This window comes from Dasypus novemcinctus, chromosome 3, assembly GCF_030445035.2.
Source record: "Dasypus novemcinctus isolate mDasNov1 chromosome 3, mDasNov1.1.hap2, whole genome shotgun sequence".
NCBI classification, from domain to species: Eukaryota; Metazoa; Chordata; class Mammalia; order Cingulata; family Dasypodidae; genus Dasypus; species Dasypus novemcinctus.
Window position 1 is genome coordinate 43,577,667 of NC_080675.1, and position 18,169 is coordinate 43,595,835.

General features: G+C 35.1%; 1 protein-coding gene across 22 annotated transcripts in view; it reads right to left on the reverse strand.

Annotated features, from left to right (window-relative positions):
- GPHN (gephyrin) overlaps window positions 1-18,169 on the reverse strand; it is an 801,248-nt gene that overhangs the window by 607,751 nt on the left and 175,328 nt on the right. For all 22 annotated transcript variants that reach the window (XM_058293259.2, XM_058293251.2, XM_058293256.2 and 19 more), the window contains one exon: window positions 6,836-6,914. In XM_058293259.2, coding sequence (XP_058149242.1) covers window positions 6,836-6,914 — 79 coding nt within the window. The remainder of the gene's footprint in view (window positions 1-6,835; window positions 6,915-18,169) is intronic.

Here is an 18,169-nt window from a genome sequence, read left to right on the forward strand (position 1 = left end):
GATATGGGCTATAGTTAATAGCAAAATTTAGACAATGCTCTTTCATAGTTTGTAACAAATGTTTCACAGCAATGTAAGCTGTTGGTAGTGGGGAGATATAAGGGAGCCTTATATGACAATATGCATTTTTGTTTTGCAAACTCAAAAATTTTACTACAAATTGTTTATGTATATTCATGTATGAATGATACACTTCAATAAAATGTTGTTTAAAAAAACAACAGACTCAATAACACCAAAGTTAGTTTTTTGAAAAGATCAATAAAATTGAAAAATCATTAGCTGGACTGTCAAAGGAAAAGAGAGGATACAAATAAATAAAATCAGAAATGAAATGGGGGACATTGCTTCTGACCCAACCAAAATAAAAAGGACTATAAGAGGATACAATGAAAAACTCTATGCCGATATATTAAATAACATAGATGAAATGGACATATTTTTAGAAACATACAAACTACCTATACTGGCTATGGCAGTTTGATATTATTTATGAAGTTCAAAAAGAAGGACTATGTTTGTAAACTTGTCTGTTCCTCTGGGCGTGATACCCTTTGACTGTATTATTTTCAGCGGAGATGTCTTGATTAAATTATGTTAAGATTCGGGTTTTGATTCTACCACATCAGTAAGGCATGACTCAGGGTTGAGTCCCCACCCCTTTGGTGGGTTATAGAAACACACACTCACTCAAGAGGACATACAGAACAAGATACACAGGAAGAGAGAACTTTGTCATGACAGGGAAGAGTAGAGAACTTGTTCATTTTGGTCTTGCGGTGTGAAAGAAAGAAAAAGGCTCAAACAACTAAAGTCCCAGGGAGAGTTGAGCCATTAGCCTGATAGGTTGCAGCTGAAGAGACGAGAGTCCTGAGCAGTTGAGAAGGCCCAGAAAGAAACAAGTCCTCCAGCCAACAGCTAAGATCAGATGAAGCTAGGCCCATGGAGCCTTAAGAGGAAGAAAAAGGCTGAGACCAGGCAGAGGTTACTTGCCATCTTGTTTCAACATGTGGCAACAGACTGTTGAGGAAATAACCTTGATTTGGACTCTTTAGGCTCTTGTAACTATAAGCATTACCCCAAATAAACACCCTTTATAAAAGCCAACAGATTTCTGGTACTTTGAATCAGCATTCCTCTGGCTGACTTATATACTGACTAAAGAAGAAATAAATCTCATCAACCCAGGAACTAGTAAAGAGAATGAATCAGTAATCAAAGAAAATCCCTGAACCAGATGGCATAACATGGGAATTTTACCAAACATTCTGAGAATTCACAGCAATAATGCTCAAGGAGGGAAGTGGATTTGGCTCAATGGATAGAGTGTCTGCCTACCACATGAGAGGTCCAGGGTTCAAACCCAGGCCTCCAAACCCATGTGATGAGCTGGCCCACATGAAGTGCCAATGTGTGCAAGGAGTGCCCTGCCATGAAGGGGTGTCCCCTGCATAGGGGAGCCCCACGCACAAGGACTACGCTCCACAAGGAGAGCCACCCAGTGCAAAAAAAGAGCAGCCTGCCCAGGAGTGGCGCCGCACACACGGAGAGTTGACACAGCAAGATGACCCAACCAAAAGAGACATAGATTCCCGGTGCGGCTGACAAGAATGCAAGCTGACACAGAAGAACACACAGCAAATGGACACAGAGAACAGACAACTGGGGGTGGAGGGTGGGAAAGGGGAGAGAAATAAAAAATAAAAAATAAAAAGGAAAGGATGTTACTTTAAAAATAAATAAATAATGCTCAAGCAATTTCTAATATACCTAAATATAATAAGCCTATTCATCACCTGGGATTCCAATCCTGAGTGTTCATTCAAACAAAAGAAATGATAGCATATGTCCACTGAAGGAATTATACAGAATAAATTTATTTATAATCACTGAAAACTGGGAAAAAGGCATATGTCTACCAACAGGTGATTAGATAAACAATTGTGGTGTATCCATTCAATGGAATTATTTTCAGAAAAATAAAAAGAATAACTAGTGATGCATACAATAACCCAACTGAATGTCAAAACCATTAGGCTAGAAAAAGGAAGTCCAACACAAAAGAGTGCATAATGTACAATTCCATTTATTTAAATACTAGAAGAGGCAAAACTAAGCTATACTGTCAGAAAGCAAGTCAATGCTGCCATTCATGTGGTGCCAGTGTGGGACAGAGTTATGGAATGATACTAATGGCAAAGAAGTGGGAGGAAATATTTTAAGGTAATAAAAATGTTCTAAAAAAAAAATGTTCTAAGTCTTGATGGTGGTGGTGTTTATACAGGTGTGTAAATGTGTCAAAATTCAGTGAATTGTACACCTAAAATGGGTACATTTTATTGTATGTAAGTTTTACACCAATAGAGCACACTAAAGTTCTAATAAGTTCTCATGAAAGATTCTTGGGGCAGACATTGTTATTCATATGTTATATTTGAACAAACTGATGCAGAAAGTTAGATATACCTTTCATATCTCTCACCATATTACAATAGACACCTATTATAATCAGTTGCACTAATGTGAATATATGAACATTTCTTTGTTTTAAAACTCTATTCTTTAGAGTCTACTTTTTTGCCCACTTCAATTACAGTATTCTACCATCCTTGCCACAGGCATTTTTGCCATAGCTGGTAATTCAAAATAGCCAACCTCCCTGGCCACAGTGTTTGGTTGAGATGTGGGCACCTGATAAGAATAATCAGAATTCTTCCACAGGATTTTACTTTTTAGAGCAACTAGAAGTAAAGATAGATGATGAGCAAGAAGGAAGATAGTTTTACTGTCTCAGATTTAGCAGGAATATTGGCAATAGAGTGAAAGGAAAGATCAATATAATGTTCAAAAATGTTTCAATTAGAAATGTATTTCCACACAAAATTTATCTCTAGGCAAAAAAGGGAAAACTTAAAAACTCTTCTATTTTGTTTAATAATATAGGCCCCAAAGATACTCTAAACTTTAAATTTTATAAATAGTCTAAAAAATATTAATTGAATTCATCTACCTAAAAATGCAGTATAAGAACATACTACTCAATGAAAAACAACCATTTGAGAAAACACTGTTCATCCTCTGCTGACTGGCATTTTTAAGAAATTCATTTCACCATAGCAACCTGTCTTAACACCAGAAAATAAGTACAGGCTATACTTAGATATGATTGCTTTCCAGATGGCAGTACTGCTTTCCTTCATATTTAAAGCCATGATCCAAGGGACCAAAATATCATTCAGTCAGGCACCATACTGTAAAGATGGATATACTCTGGAAGATGAAGCTATGTTTCAGAACCACCAAAATGATAAGAGTTTCTAACAAATGTGGTAAAATTCCCAAAGAAGTACATAAAGATAAATAAGAAATTCATAATTAAGAAATATACAATTTGACACAATTATGTTGCTAAATTTTATCTTTGTTTTTAAACATAAAATGTGGTTATAATGATTAATGATCTATTAATATAACATCAAAATAAAATTAAAATAGCATGTTGGGTTTTACTTTATTTTTAAATTTTATTTTATTGTATTATAATTATTTTCCCAAAAATGCAGCCTTTTAGAGATTACATATAAAAAGTAGTAGTAATGCAAAACTACAATGGAAACAGGGAAGATGGGTTGAATAAAATGCTATGGTTACAAAAAATACTATGGACTTAATAGTGCTTTATAATGTCCTTTGTAATGACAGTGAAAGTATCTATTTAACTGGATAACTAACACAGTTTTATACAGTTTACTTCTACTTCACAATAATCAAACACAGGAAACAATTTTTTCCCTTTAGTATTTAGATCAGCTGCATCAAGGCCATTAATAAATATGAGAAGAAGTGAAGTTTAAATAAAAATAGGAAGAACACTGTAGATTAACTGCATCAAAGACATTAATAAGTATGTGAAGAAGTTAAGTTCAAATAAAAATAGGAAGAACACTGAGTCTCCTTTACTGAATCATCCCTCATCTACTTCTGACTACATTAGGTTTAAACATCATTTTATATACAGACTCTTGATACAGATTTATTTATGTACTTTGTCCACAAAAATTCTGTATCTGTTCATTTATCTGATTCAGGTGCACAGTCCACTGCTCTGAGTGTCACTATTAACCAGATTATCCTGGGTTCACCTCGGCCCACATATTTTTTCCTCCATTTTACTTTCTTCCTTTCTAATAGCATTAGTGCTTGAAATAACTGCTTTTATCACTAACTCCTTTCAGCATCCATCAGCAGCTCAGGTAGATGAATCATAATATGAGTCCACCATGTATATTAACAAATAAAATATCTATTCAATTAAAATATCTTGCTATAATAATATAGTTTATTTGGAACTTCTATTGAAATCACACACAGTCACATTTTAACAGTCATTACACTAGTCTGGAGTACTCATAAAATGCCAATGATTTTTAAGGATGGCATTTTTGTAACAGATATTTCTGACATATTTCCTTCTCAAGGTTTCGATTCCATATAGGACAATCTAGTATACATGAATCAATTAACCAATAATAAATATCGATGCCAAGAGTCTTGGACAGTAAAGGGGCAGCCATCTTTTTAAAAAATCGTCATTCATAAACTATACACTAAATGAATATAATTGTTAAAGGAAGGGAAATCAGAATAAAATACAACAGGAAAAAAACACATTTTTTTTCCTCACTGGGCATTTCTTTCCCTAAATAATTTTGTCAAGTAAGAAATATATCTCTATAATATGAATCAGAATCGTTAATAGTATATCTGAGGAAGCAGACTTGGCCCAGTGGTTAGGGCGTCCGCCTACCACATGGGAGGTCCACGGTTCAAACCCCGGGCCACCTTGACCCGTGTGGAGCTGGCCCATGGCAGTGCTGATGCACGCAAGGAGTGCCCTGCCACGCAGGGGTGTCCCCCGCATAGGAGCCCCACGCGCAAGGAGTGTGCCCCATAAGGAGTGCTGCCCAGTGCAAAAGAAAGTGCAGCGTGCCCAGGAGTGATGCCGCACACACGGAGAGCTGACAAACAAGATGACGCAACAAAAAGAAACATAGATTCCTGTGCCGCTGACATCAACAGAAGCGGACAAAGAAGATACAGCAAATAGACACAGAGAACAGACAACCCGGGTGGGAGGGAGGGGAGACAAATAAATAAATAAATAAATCTTTTTTAAAAAAATAGTATATCTGGACATAATAAAGAAAAAGTTATTTCCAAATCCAAGTGGGCAGAATCAAGAACAAATTTTTCCCCTTGAATTCTTATATTCTTACATACTAGATACATTAATGCCAAGAGACTAATACCAAGTTAAGAGAATGATATCAAATTAAGGGATCTGTATGTTTTAAAAGGGAGACTCAGAAATATTTTGTCCTTTCAAAACAGTAGTCTGAGATGAATTTTCCTCAGAATACGAAGATTAAATTTAGGATCTAGTGTTGATGGTATAAAAATATTCTCCATTTGAGAAGTCACAAATTCTCTCAAAACACGACTCATTATTAGATTCTATTATTCAACTGTAATTCTCTACAACTTAAAACCATACGAGTACATTTTCCTCACAAAGATTGAATTAAACAAATCTATAATCCTATTTAACAAAAACATATCTTACAAATAATTTATTTTATTTATTCAAATGGTTGAAGTTTTTCAAAGGAATTGTAACATTTCTTCTCATATCCATAAGAAAAATAGAATTCTTTGCAAATAAGTGTCATTTAATATTCAGTTACCAGATGTATATACATCCACAAAGAATAATTATAATGTATTCTTAATTAAATATTTACAGGACAGAGAAGATAACTAAGTTTTGATAGTAATATGGAGAAAAAAATACTGCAATCCTTTTTAATGTGGAAAAGAGTAATACTGGATAAAGAAAAAAATAAGAGATTTGGGTTTGGAAACTCATTCTGAATTCTTTACATAATAAACTTCAACATTCAATATGTTATCAGATATCTGTTCTCTTGTGACTATATTTTTTAAAAGGAATCATTATGAGGTCAACAGCCTTCAAGTTCAAGACATCCTTGTGTTTTATTCATCACAGATTTTCAATGGTGTACTAGTGAAATTTGGAAGAGGATAGATTACATAGGATCTGGAAAAGACTGATTCCTAGATATAATATATTTTACTGCATGTAGTATACATAATTAAAGAAACCACCTGGCAGCATTCAATTTTTTCTCTGCTGCCCATGCTTAACTAGGCTCGAATATTTATATATACAAAGGCAAACTTACTGGGAAGGCATGTGTATTCATACAGAAGATAGTATACATATTTTCTAGTAAATATAAAACTATAGAAAATAATTAATTAATTTAGGAAACAGAAGTGATATTATAGTATATATGCTGATGAAGTATGGGGATTAACCCATGAGCAAATATATTAATAAATGAAACCTAAAAAAAAAACACTCCAAATGCAGCTTACTAATGTAAAATATATTCAAAATAGCTTAAAACATATGTGAACACATTTAATCTCAAATTTCAAAGCATAAAAATTAATCATTTTCCCTGGCTATTATCTATTGCCATTAGGGCAAGATATCATCAGCCATTAGTACTACTCCTTCAAAGTCAATCATTAATCATAATACCAATCCTTTTTCTAAAATCTCTTATATTCCTTAAAAATACTCGAAATTGTGTTCCATATAGTGGAACACAAAATGTTAGAAAAGCAGAAATTGTTCTACCTTAAAATAGCTACATAACCATTAAATTTTGAATTATACTTAGTTATAATTTAATATAAATATAATTAAAATTAAAAATTTAAATAATACTGAAAACCAAATACTCACAAAGAAGGATCTTGTACCAGGTCTTTGAGATTTATCCCACTGCGATCTTCTGCAAGATTTCTGAAACAACTATCGCTCACTAAACAAGAAAGGAAAAAGAAGATTAATTAGTTTAAAAAAAAAAAAAAAAAACTTTGAGGGGTATGATGTTGTGAATACATATAGGAGAGAAGTGCCTAATTTTAAAACAAGCTATTTTACATACTATAAACTTCTAACTCCCAGTAAGATACTATCCAATGATCTTCAGAAAGTCACTAAATCTCTCCAGACCTCAGATTTCTCAATATAAAAACTATGAAATAAAATTGGATGAAATTAAATATACCATATGTAAGATACAGGCTATAGTTAGTAAAATTTTTACAATGCTCTTTCATAGTTCATAATAAATGTTTCACAAAAGTGTAAGGTATTGGTGGTGGGGAGATGTATGAAGCCTTGTATGATGATATACACATTTCTTTTGTAAATTCACAAATTTTACTATACACTTATTGTTTATGTATGTTCTTATATGAATGATACACTTCAATAAAATTTTATTTTAAAAAATTAAATGCTGGGTTTGAACGAGATAATTTCAAAACTTTTCTTGAAGAAAATATTTGCAAAATGGCCATAATAAATGTTAAAATACCCTTAAAAATTATATGTTTTGCATATAGTATTTTGTGATTTGCATTTTGCTTAAACTTCTACTAACCAAAATGAAGAATGAAATTAAAATTGGCTCTCTGGACAGGGTTTTTCCAAACAATATTGATCAATTTCTAGTCCTGCTAGATTTAGCAACAAATATCAATATTCAATAGCAAGGCAATATTCCAATAATTTAAACAAGTCAATAATTTAAGCCCACAAACTTTATATAAATATAATAAATAGTAAATACGTGGATCCTTCATAGGAACTAAACTTTGTTCTTACTTTTACAAAACTAACTAACCAGTACATAGTGGCAATTTATTGCTCTCACAATGAATAGAAAAAAAAAGATAAATTACCAAAAAATAATTCATAATTTTAAAGATATTGGACAGTAATGGAAATGAAAAGGAGTAAATTAAACTTACAGACAAGTAAAATCTCCTCTTAGTTAAGCTTAGCATGCTGATTGTTTACATTTCTGAGAAAATTTGCATTTAGACACAAGCTAAGGACCAGAAAGAGGTGTACTGCTAGCAAAAAGAAAAGCCAGCAGAACTCTTGATGGTTCATGGGCTGGCATGACAAACTGAAATATAGTGGCACCCCAAATACACAGGCAGTTTTCTTCCAGGAAGATCTGTGAGTGCTAGGATGGCGCAAGAGAATTTGTAAATGGGGGGTTGGGCTGGGTCAGAAATCAAATAAAGGAACAAGGGATAAAGAGAAGGGGTGGTGTGTGTAAAAATAAAAAAGAAAGAAAAAATAAATGAATAAAAAAGGCAAGTATTTTCTGTAGTCTTACAGTAACTGGAAGTCAAAATCACATTACAGAAGGTAGAGAATACAATATTCTGTGCACTATTTCAACAGGTCTCCCCCTCAAGACATGCTTTCAACCAAACCCCTCCCACTCATTCCCCTATTTGCCTTTTGACCAATGAGCATGAATAAAGGGGGAAAACCAGAAACAATAAAATCTCCCTCAATTTCACAGCACATAACTACAAAGTCATACTAGAGAGAAGGACCTGCAACACAAAAGGTCTTGCTCTTAAGACATTTCAAATAAATCAGGGGTTCTTAACAAGGGTCCATGAGCTTGAACTGAAACTCAAAAAAACATGATTCTTATGGGAACATATCAGTGCTGGTGTGATGTATTTATTAAATAATACACAGTATTATAGACTTAGCAAGGGGTCTGTGGTTTGCACCTGACTGGCAAAGGGGTCTGTGGAACAAAAAAGATTAAAACCATGCTATACCAACTAGAGCTAACAAATATGAATATATAACACTATATCCAACAAAAACAGAATACACATTCCTCTTACGTGCACATGGATCATTCTCCAAGATAGACTACAGGTAAGGTGACAAAACAAGTATCAATTAATTAAAAAACATTGAAGTCATACAATGTATGTTCTCTGACCCCAACAGAATGGCACTAGAAATCAAAAACAGAAGGAAAAATGGAAATTTTGCATATATGTGGAAAATTAAATAATATTCTTAAATAACCAATGGGTTAAAGGGAAATCACAAATAAATCAGGAAATTTCTTGAGGCGAATGAAAATGAAAAGACAACATACCAAAGCAGTGAAGGCAGTGCTGACAGGGAAATTTATAGCTCTAAATGCTTATATTAAAAAGGAAGAAAATAGGGAAGGAGATGTAGCTCAAGGGACTAGACTACCATCTACCACATAGGAGGTTCAGGGTTCGATTTCCTGGGCATCCTGGTGAGGGCAAGCTGACTGGTGAGGAGAGCTGGCCCACGTAGGAATGCTGGCACAGCAAGATGATACAACAAAAAGAGACACAGAGGAAAGACAATAAGAGATGAAGCAGACCAGGGAGCTGAGGTGGTGCAAGAGACTGAGCACCTCTCGCCTACTCTGGAAAATCCCAGGATCAGTTCCCAGTGCCACCTACAGAGAAGACAATTAGACACAGATGAACAAACAGCAAATGGACACAAAAAGCAGACAGTGAGTACAAAAATAATGGGGGCAGGAGGGCATAAATAAATAAATCTTTTTTTAAAAAGAAGAAAGACTTCAAATTAGAGACCTAATCTCAAAACTGGAAGACCTAGAAAAAGAAAAGCAAACTTAAACCAAACCTAGCAGAAGGAAGAAAATAATGATAAGAGCAGAAGTGAAATAGAAATTAAAAGAACAGAGAGAATAAACATAACATAAGATCCATAAAATCAGCAAACCTTTAGCTAGACTAAGGAAAAAAAATAAAGATACAAAACTAAAATCAGAAATTAAAAAGAGGACATTACTACCAATCCCACTGAAAGAACAGTGACTACAAGAGAATACAATGAACAACTCTATGCCAATAAATTAAATAACCTAGATGAAATGGATGAACTTGTACAAACATACTAACTGCTCAACTGAAAAAGAATAATCTCTTCAACAAATGGTGCTAGGAAAACTGGATCTCCACTTGCAAAAAAAAACATGAGGACCCCTACCTCACATCATACACAAAATCTATTCATTATGTATCAAAGACCTTCATATAAGAGTTAGAACTATCAAACTCCTAGAATAAAATATAGGAAAGCATATCTAGTACCTTGGGTTAGGCATTGGTTTTTAGAATTTACATTCAAAGCACAAGCAACAGAAGAAAAAAAAAATAGATAAATGGGACCTCTTCAAAATTAAAACTTTTGTTCCTCGAAGAATCTCATCATGAGAGTAAAATGACAACTACACAATGAGAGAAAATATTTGGATACCACATATCCAATAAGGGATTAACATACAGAATATATAAAGAATTTCTTCAACAAAAAAGACAACACAATTTAAAAATGGGCAAAAGACTTAAATAGACATTTCTCCAAAGATATACAAATGGCCAGAAAACACATAAGAAGATGCTCCACATCGTTAGCCATCAGGGAAATGCAAATGAAAACCACAATGAGATACTATTCCGTACCCAAAGATGGAATGCTAATAAAGAAACAGAAAATGAGAGTTGGAGAGGATGTGGAGAAACAGGAACTCTCATTCACTGCTGGTGGCAATATAAAATGGTGATGCTACTGTGGAAGACAGTTTGGCAGGTTCCTCAGAATACCATATAAAACAACTATATGACCCAGTAATCTCACCTCTAAGTATACACCCCAAAAAACTGAAAGCAGGGACTTGAAAAGATATTTGCCCATTTTGACAATTTGAATTTGGTGAATTAAAAAAAAAAAAGATGTTTTTGAACTAATCCATTCCTTTGAGCATAAGACTATCTGACTGCATAAGATTTGATTAAGGAAGCTTAATTAGATCACTTTTGATTGGACTACATCAGTGAGGCATGACTCAGGTTGGGTCTCCTTCCTCTTACTGAAGCCTTAAATAATCTTGAAACACAGAGAGAGAAGATATACAGAAAAAGGAGTTCTGCCATTTTAACCTGGCCATGTGAAAGAAAGGACTCAAGGATAGCTAGTAGTCAAAGTTGAGGGATGAAGTCCCCAAGAGTCTGTGCCCACAGAGCAGCTCAAGACTGAAGAGACAAATATCTAAAGTAGAAGAGATCAACCATAGCCTGTGCTAATGATGACATGGAGGACTAGAAATATCATTTAATTCTGGATAATGTAAAATGGTACAATCACTTTGGAAAACAGTGGGGCAGTTTCTTAAGAAGTTAAACATACCTAGAATATAATCTAGGAACTCCATTCCTAGGTATCCATCCAAGAGAAATGAAAACATATGTTGCACACATACATGTATGTGAAAGTTCATAACAGCTTTGTTTATAACAGCCAAAATCTACAAACTGCCAATCAACCAGAGAATTGATGACCAAATTCCCCTTACAAGAGAATATTACTCAGTAGTAAAAAAGGAATAAGCTACTAATACATGCAACAAAATGGATCAATTTCAAACCATTAGATGAGTGATAAAATCAGACACAAAAGAGTAAATACTGCTTGATTCCATTTACATTAAATTCTCAAATACACAAAACTATTCTATAATGACAGAAAGCAATGGCTGCCTGAGGTCAGCAGTTGGGGGTATGCACTGAATGCAAAAGAGGTCAAGGGAATATGGGAATATTTTAGATGATAGAAATATTCTGTATTTGGATTTTGTTCATAGTTTCATGGATGTATAAATTTGTCAAACCCATCAAATTAAACATTTAAAATTGGTACATATGGTACATTTACAATCAACTCAATAAAGTTACTTAAAAGGGTAGGAGGGGTGACTTGATCACCAAAAAGAATTTGGATCTGAATGTTTTTAAAAATGAAACAGATAAAAATATTTAATCCTTTCTGCAATTAGCTGCAAGTTGAATTTCTAATTAGTGGTCTGCATATCTTGCATCCCAAAAGAGAAAAAAAAAATCAGAAAAAAATTTCAATGAACAGGCTTTTTATATCATAGTAATATAAAAGGAAAAAGGTAAATCTGAACATTACTCATGGCTAAATAACTTCCCAAACTATACTGTAAAAGGTTTCACTTGTTTCTATAATCTTGTCAGCAAAAATATGTATAATTCAATAGGCTCAACCATTATCTTTCATTAGGGCAAATTTTTACTGTAAGCCCAGCAATGATGCTTTTTAAAAGAAAAATTAGATAGCTAAATAGTTAATATTTTAAACTTCAATTAACAAATTAGATTTGTACACTTCAAAGATGATTTGTAAAATGAACCATTCGTTTTATCTTTGGATTCCTTAGACATAAAATAAGTTTTACTTCATATGTAGTGTGTGATTATTGAGCCTTAAGAAAAAAATATCTAATCTATTCATCATACAAGTGGTTGTAATAGTTTCACAAGAGATAGGCTTATTTTTTTAAAAACTATAGCCTACTTTCTTTCTTACTAAATCATTAATTCAACATATAATTTATGATTTAAAAACTATAGCCTACTTTCTTACTAAATCATTAATTCAACATATAATTTATGATTTAAAAACTATAGCCTACTTTCTTACTAAATCATTAATTCAACATATAATTTATGATTAACAAAACAGCACTATAACAAAATATTAATGAATGTATTCTGCTTGTTATTCTTGGACTGCTGAATCATGCCTTATATTTAAACATGCAAAATTATGTTTTCCTATAATTCCTGATTCTGATTTTTGAAAGTCTTAAAAAAGCTACAACACACTCAAAGAATTTGCACAACCAAATTTAAATAAATTCATTTTTATGTCTCCGTATTAGTATCTATCCATCCATCAATCCATATTTGTACTTTAATTTCATCTACATTAGTTCACTTATATGTGAAAATAATATCTTTAGAAAGTTATTTTTACCTATAAATGAACAAAGATAAATTCTGCCAAGATGGACACCAACCACTTACATTTACTAATATTCATGCCCATGTATAGCTCTGAAACAGAATTGGCCCTGTGTGACAAACAGAATACAGTTTGTGACTGCCAAGGTTAGGCATTACAGTTTTGCCTTGGCTCTCTTGAACTGTTTGCTATAGAGGACGCCAATCATCACACACTGAGGATAATCCATCAGAGTAGAACCAAGGCCCCTGGCCAACAGTTAACAGCAATTTGCCAGTGACATGAGTAAGCCGCCTAGGACATACATCCTTCACAGTGACATTACATTAAGGAATCAATTCAGTAATAACAAAGGGCAAGAGAAAGAGAGGAGAATAAAAGAAGCTAAACTACACACACATACACATACAAACACACAAAAGAAGATAAGAGAATGGTAGAAAGAGAAAGAGGAAGGCTCCATGATCCCTGATAGTGGAACAAATGCCCTAGGCTTTAAGTGGAAAAACCATGCCATAGTTACAGACTTCAAAGACAGACTTAAAGCAAGAGGAAGGAGAGGCACCTGGAAAAGACAGCTGAGAACTTATAAACACAGCTGAGTTGACTAGAAATACAAATCATATCAATAAAAATGATAATGCCAACACATACACACACATACACACATTTACACACAGTACAGCAGAGGTGAAATATGCATCAGAACTGTCTCTGGATGCCAAAGTGACAAAGTGGAACCACAGGCATACCACTAGAAAAGCAATGAGAGTTGAATGGGAAGACTAGAGAAAATTCTTTTCCTTTGAAGTCCTAAGGTGGTAAAAGAAAAAAAGGACACAAAAGATGCTTCTAGCAGGTAAATAGCAGGCAATATGGGGGGTGGTGAGATAGGGGTAATGCAAGTCCAGAATTCATCACATTACTATATATGTTACCATAATATCCTTATTTGGTCTGAAGGTATTTGATGCCACAAGAACGCAGGAACCTGAAAACCAATGATCAAACTAAAAAGAAAAATTGTAAAAGAGGATTTTATTGCTGAAAGGATTCTTTGAAGTCATTTTGGTCCAGTCTTTTTGACTAGGTAGCTTTTCCTTTCCTTACAATGACACTGTTAAATTGCAAATTATCACCTAAGGAATGAAAATAAAGTCTTCGTCATAAAAGGAAATGATTATGATAGGAAGGGGAGAGGAGGGAGAGTAGGAGCGAGGGAGGGAGGAAGAAAAGAAAGAAAGAGAGGGGGAGGGAAGCAGAAAGAGAGGGAGGGGGTTATATAATACTCTCTACTAGATGAATAGATACTAGGAAAAACAAATAGAAAATATTTGCAAACCATGTATCAGACACAAGATTGGTATCCAGAATATAGAAAGAATGCCTACAAATACATAACAAAAAGACAAATAACTAAAATAACCAATAAGCCCATGGGGGCAAAAACAAGCTGTGGCACTTTGAGATTATTTTATGAATCCCAAAAAGAGAAATATTATGTTTATACACTAATCTATTAATCTACACTCTTTGATTGCTTATATGCAGTTAACAGGCATTTGATTAGATTATTTGTTAAAATTGATTTAGGGCTTTTGATTCCACAACCTCAGTAAGGTGTGACTCAGGTTGAGTCCCCACCCGTTGCTGGGTCTGCTATAAGCAGACTCACAGAGACAGACAGACACATGGGAAGAGAGAACGCTGTCATTATTTTATCCTGCCATGTGACAGAAAGCAGAAGCCTCAAACAGCTGAGGGCCCTGGGAGAGATGAGCCATTTGCCTGATAGCTTAGAGCTGAATTTGAGAAGAGAAAAGCTGATATAAGAAGACCTAAGAGACAAGCCCTATGCCAGTTTACAGCTGAGATTGGGAAGAAAGCGGAGCAGCTGGGACTAAGGGAGGAGAGACCAGGAAGAGATCACTTGCCATCTTGCTTCAACATGTCACAAGTGACTTTAGTGAGAAAGCACCTCTTATGGTACCTTGACTTGGAATTTTCAAGGCTCTGAGACTGTAAGCTTTTACCCCAAATAAATGCCCGTTATAAAAGCCAACAACAGATCTCTGGTACTTTGCTTCAGCACCCCTTTGGCAGATTAATACACAGACCAATATCATTAGTCATCAGGGAAATGCAAATTAAAACTACAGTTTGTGGGGAGCATATGTGGCTCACCTGGTTGAGTGCCTGCTATAGTTTGATACTACCACAAACCTATAAGAATGGCTAACAGGGAGGAGATGTGGCTCAAACAGTTGAGGGCCTACATCTTACATGGTAGGTCCCAGGTCTGTCCCCTGGTGCCTCCTAAAAACAAAAACAAACAACAAGAAAACAAATAAAAACCAACTCAGGGAAGTGGATGTGGCTCAGTGGTTGAGGTCCAGCTTCCCACATACAAGATCCTGAGCTCAATCCCCAGACCCAGTATCTAAAAAAAGAAGGTTAAAATTAAAAAGAATGATAAGACCAAATTTTGCAAGAGGTTGTGGAGCAAAGAGAACCCTCATACATTCTATCTTGTGGAAGTGATTGGCTCATAATTTCTAATAAAGAAACAAAGTCCTGTCCACTGTCAGTTCACATAGAAGTGAGTCGTGAGACTTATTTTGAAGACAAAAAAAATTCTTACTTTAAGACCTTTCAAGCAATCAGGAGTTTTCTCTAAAAGGCTTTGGAGCCTCAGGAAGAATTCTTACTCCCTCTCTTCTAGAAAACAAATCTCATAGATAATTCACTGTAGAATAAAACAAGAAGATCTCCAAGAAAGATAGCTAATAAGGTGTATATTGTATTTTTAAAATTACAAGAGTTGTATTTGCAATAATCAATTTAATTAACCAAAGTAAAATATGTTTCCCAAACTATGATGGGTATCAGAAACACAGGGATTCTTTCTTTCCTTCCTTTCTTTCTTTTTTAGTACTAGAGCTAGGGAACTTTATCCACAGAATATGATTCAGAAATTGTGAGCTAAGATTTTTGAGAATAGTCAGATTTGAAAATCACTGGTATGATAGAAAGAACAGTAATATTAAAGCCTGAATCCTAGTCAGGTTCTATCAATTACTTGCCTGAATTCTAGTCAGGTTCTATTAATTACTTGCTAAATGAGCATGAGCAAATATCTTAATATCACTGAACTTCAGATACTTCATCTATTTATATAACAGAAATAAGAATGTCTGTACTACATAATTATCAGGGTAGGTGAAAAGAGAAAATGAGTTTACAAAATAATGTTAAAGTATGTTGAAACCTATCAAATGTTATATGAATAAAAAGAATGATTATATTATTAATGTAAAGAGATCAGTAAGGATTGACAAACAATGGGTTTATGGTGATATTCATCAATGAAAGTATTTATGAGCAAATATTATGTTTTTATTAAAAACAGGATCTGCTAGCAGCTGAACTTTGATGAGAAAACATATCCGATGATGCCTTAATTTGGACATTTTTGCAGTCTTGGAACTGTAAACTTTTACTCCAGATAAATTCCCTTTATAAAAGGAAACCCATTTCTGGTATTTCTGCATTGGCAGCCTTTGTCAAACAAACACAGTACATAATTTAATACCAAATTTCTTTTGTTTTTCATTTGCTTAGTGTTTTCAATAGCATCTCTTCCATCTAATGTTTGTTTCTGTATCACTTTTAGGAAGTTCCTAAAAATCCATGGGTTTCTATCAATTTAAGAATTCCATATAGTAGAGGGGGACTGGACATAACCATCCCAGGGTCCACAGGATGGAGGAATAGAGTATGGAGTAGAGTGGACTTAGTGGTGTTCTGCTGTGGAACTACTACTCCACCAATGTGGAGAAAGTGGCCATAGTAGCTGCTGATGGTAGCGCGAGGGAAGAAGAGGTATGATGTGGGGGCATTTTCAGGACTTGGAGTTGTCCTGGGTGGTGCTGCAGGGACAGATACTGGACGTTGTGTGTCCTGCCATGGCCCACTGGGTGGACTGGGGGAAAGTGTGGACTACAATGTGGACCACTGTCCATGTGGTGCAGCCGTGCTCCAAAATATATTCACCAGGGAAACGGACTTTGGCCCAGTGGTTAGGGCGTCCGTCTACGACATGGGAGGTCCGCGGTTCAAACCCCGGGCCTCCTTGACCCGTGTGGAGCTGGCCATGTGCAGTGCTGATGCGCGCAAGGAGTGCCGTGCCACGCAAGGGTGTCCCTCGCGTGGGGGAGCCCCACGCGCAAGGAGTGCGCCGGTGAGGAGAGCCACCTAGCGCGAAAGAAAGAGCAGCCTGCCCAGGAATGGTGCCGCCCACACTTCCCGTGCCGCTGACGACAACAGAAGCGGACAAAGAAACAAGACGCAGCAAATAGACACCAAGAACAGACAACCAGGGGAGGGGGGGAAAATTAAATAAATAAATAAATCTTTAAAAATATATATATATATTCACCAGGTGCAGTGAATGTGCCACGATGATGGAAGAGGTTGTTGATGCGGGAGGAGGGGGGTGAGGGAGGTGGGGGTAGATGGGGACCTCATTCTTCTTTAAATAAAAAAGAAAAAAATTCCATATATACTTAATCACAAAGATATAGATAGATATAGATATAGATGCTCTATAGATAGAGCAATTAAAAAACCAACCATTCTTCCTAAGGTGTGGTAGGTTGAATTAAGTACCTCAATTTACACATCTCTTTTAAAATACTTTATTTTTTAAAAAGCTTTAGGTTACATAAATGTTACATCAAAAATATAGGGGATTCCCATATACTTCACCCCCTCCCCCTCCCACACCTTTCCCCACCAACATCTTTCATTAGTGTGGTACAGTTATTACAATTGATGAACACAAACTCAAGTATTGCTACTAACCATGGTCTATAATTTACATTATGGTTTACACTTGGCACCATACAATTTTATAGGTTTTGACAAAATATATAATGGCCTGTATCTGTCACTGTAATATGCAGAACAATTCCAAGGTCCCCAAAATGCCCCATGTTATATCCACTCTTCCCTCTCCCTCCCCTCAGAACTTCTGGTAACCAATGACTTTATAGCAATGTTACAAGTTCTTCCATTACTAGAATAATAATGTCTACTTTAGTCCACAGTTGCAATTCCCCCTTATGTTTGTTCATTCCACAATCAAGTATTTTGGGATGATGATATCCACTCTGCTTCCGATTGAGAGGGGGCTTAGATCACATGAGGCAGATGGATGGAACTGCCTTGCTTGCACTTGTAGATACTCCCTGTTTTGGGGGGATAGGTATAGTCCATTATCACCCTTTTGTTTTATCCTGGTTGAGTCCGATATACTGGAGAGTAGGTGTTAATTGCAATTCTGCCAAG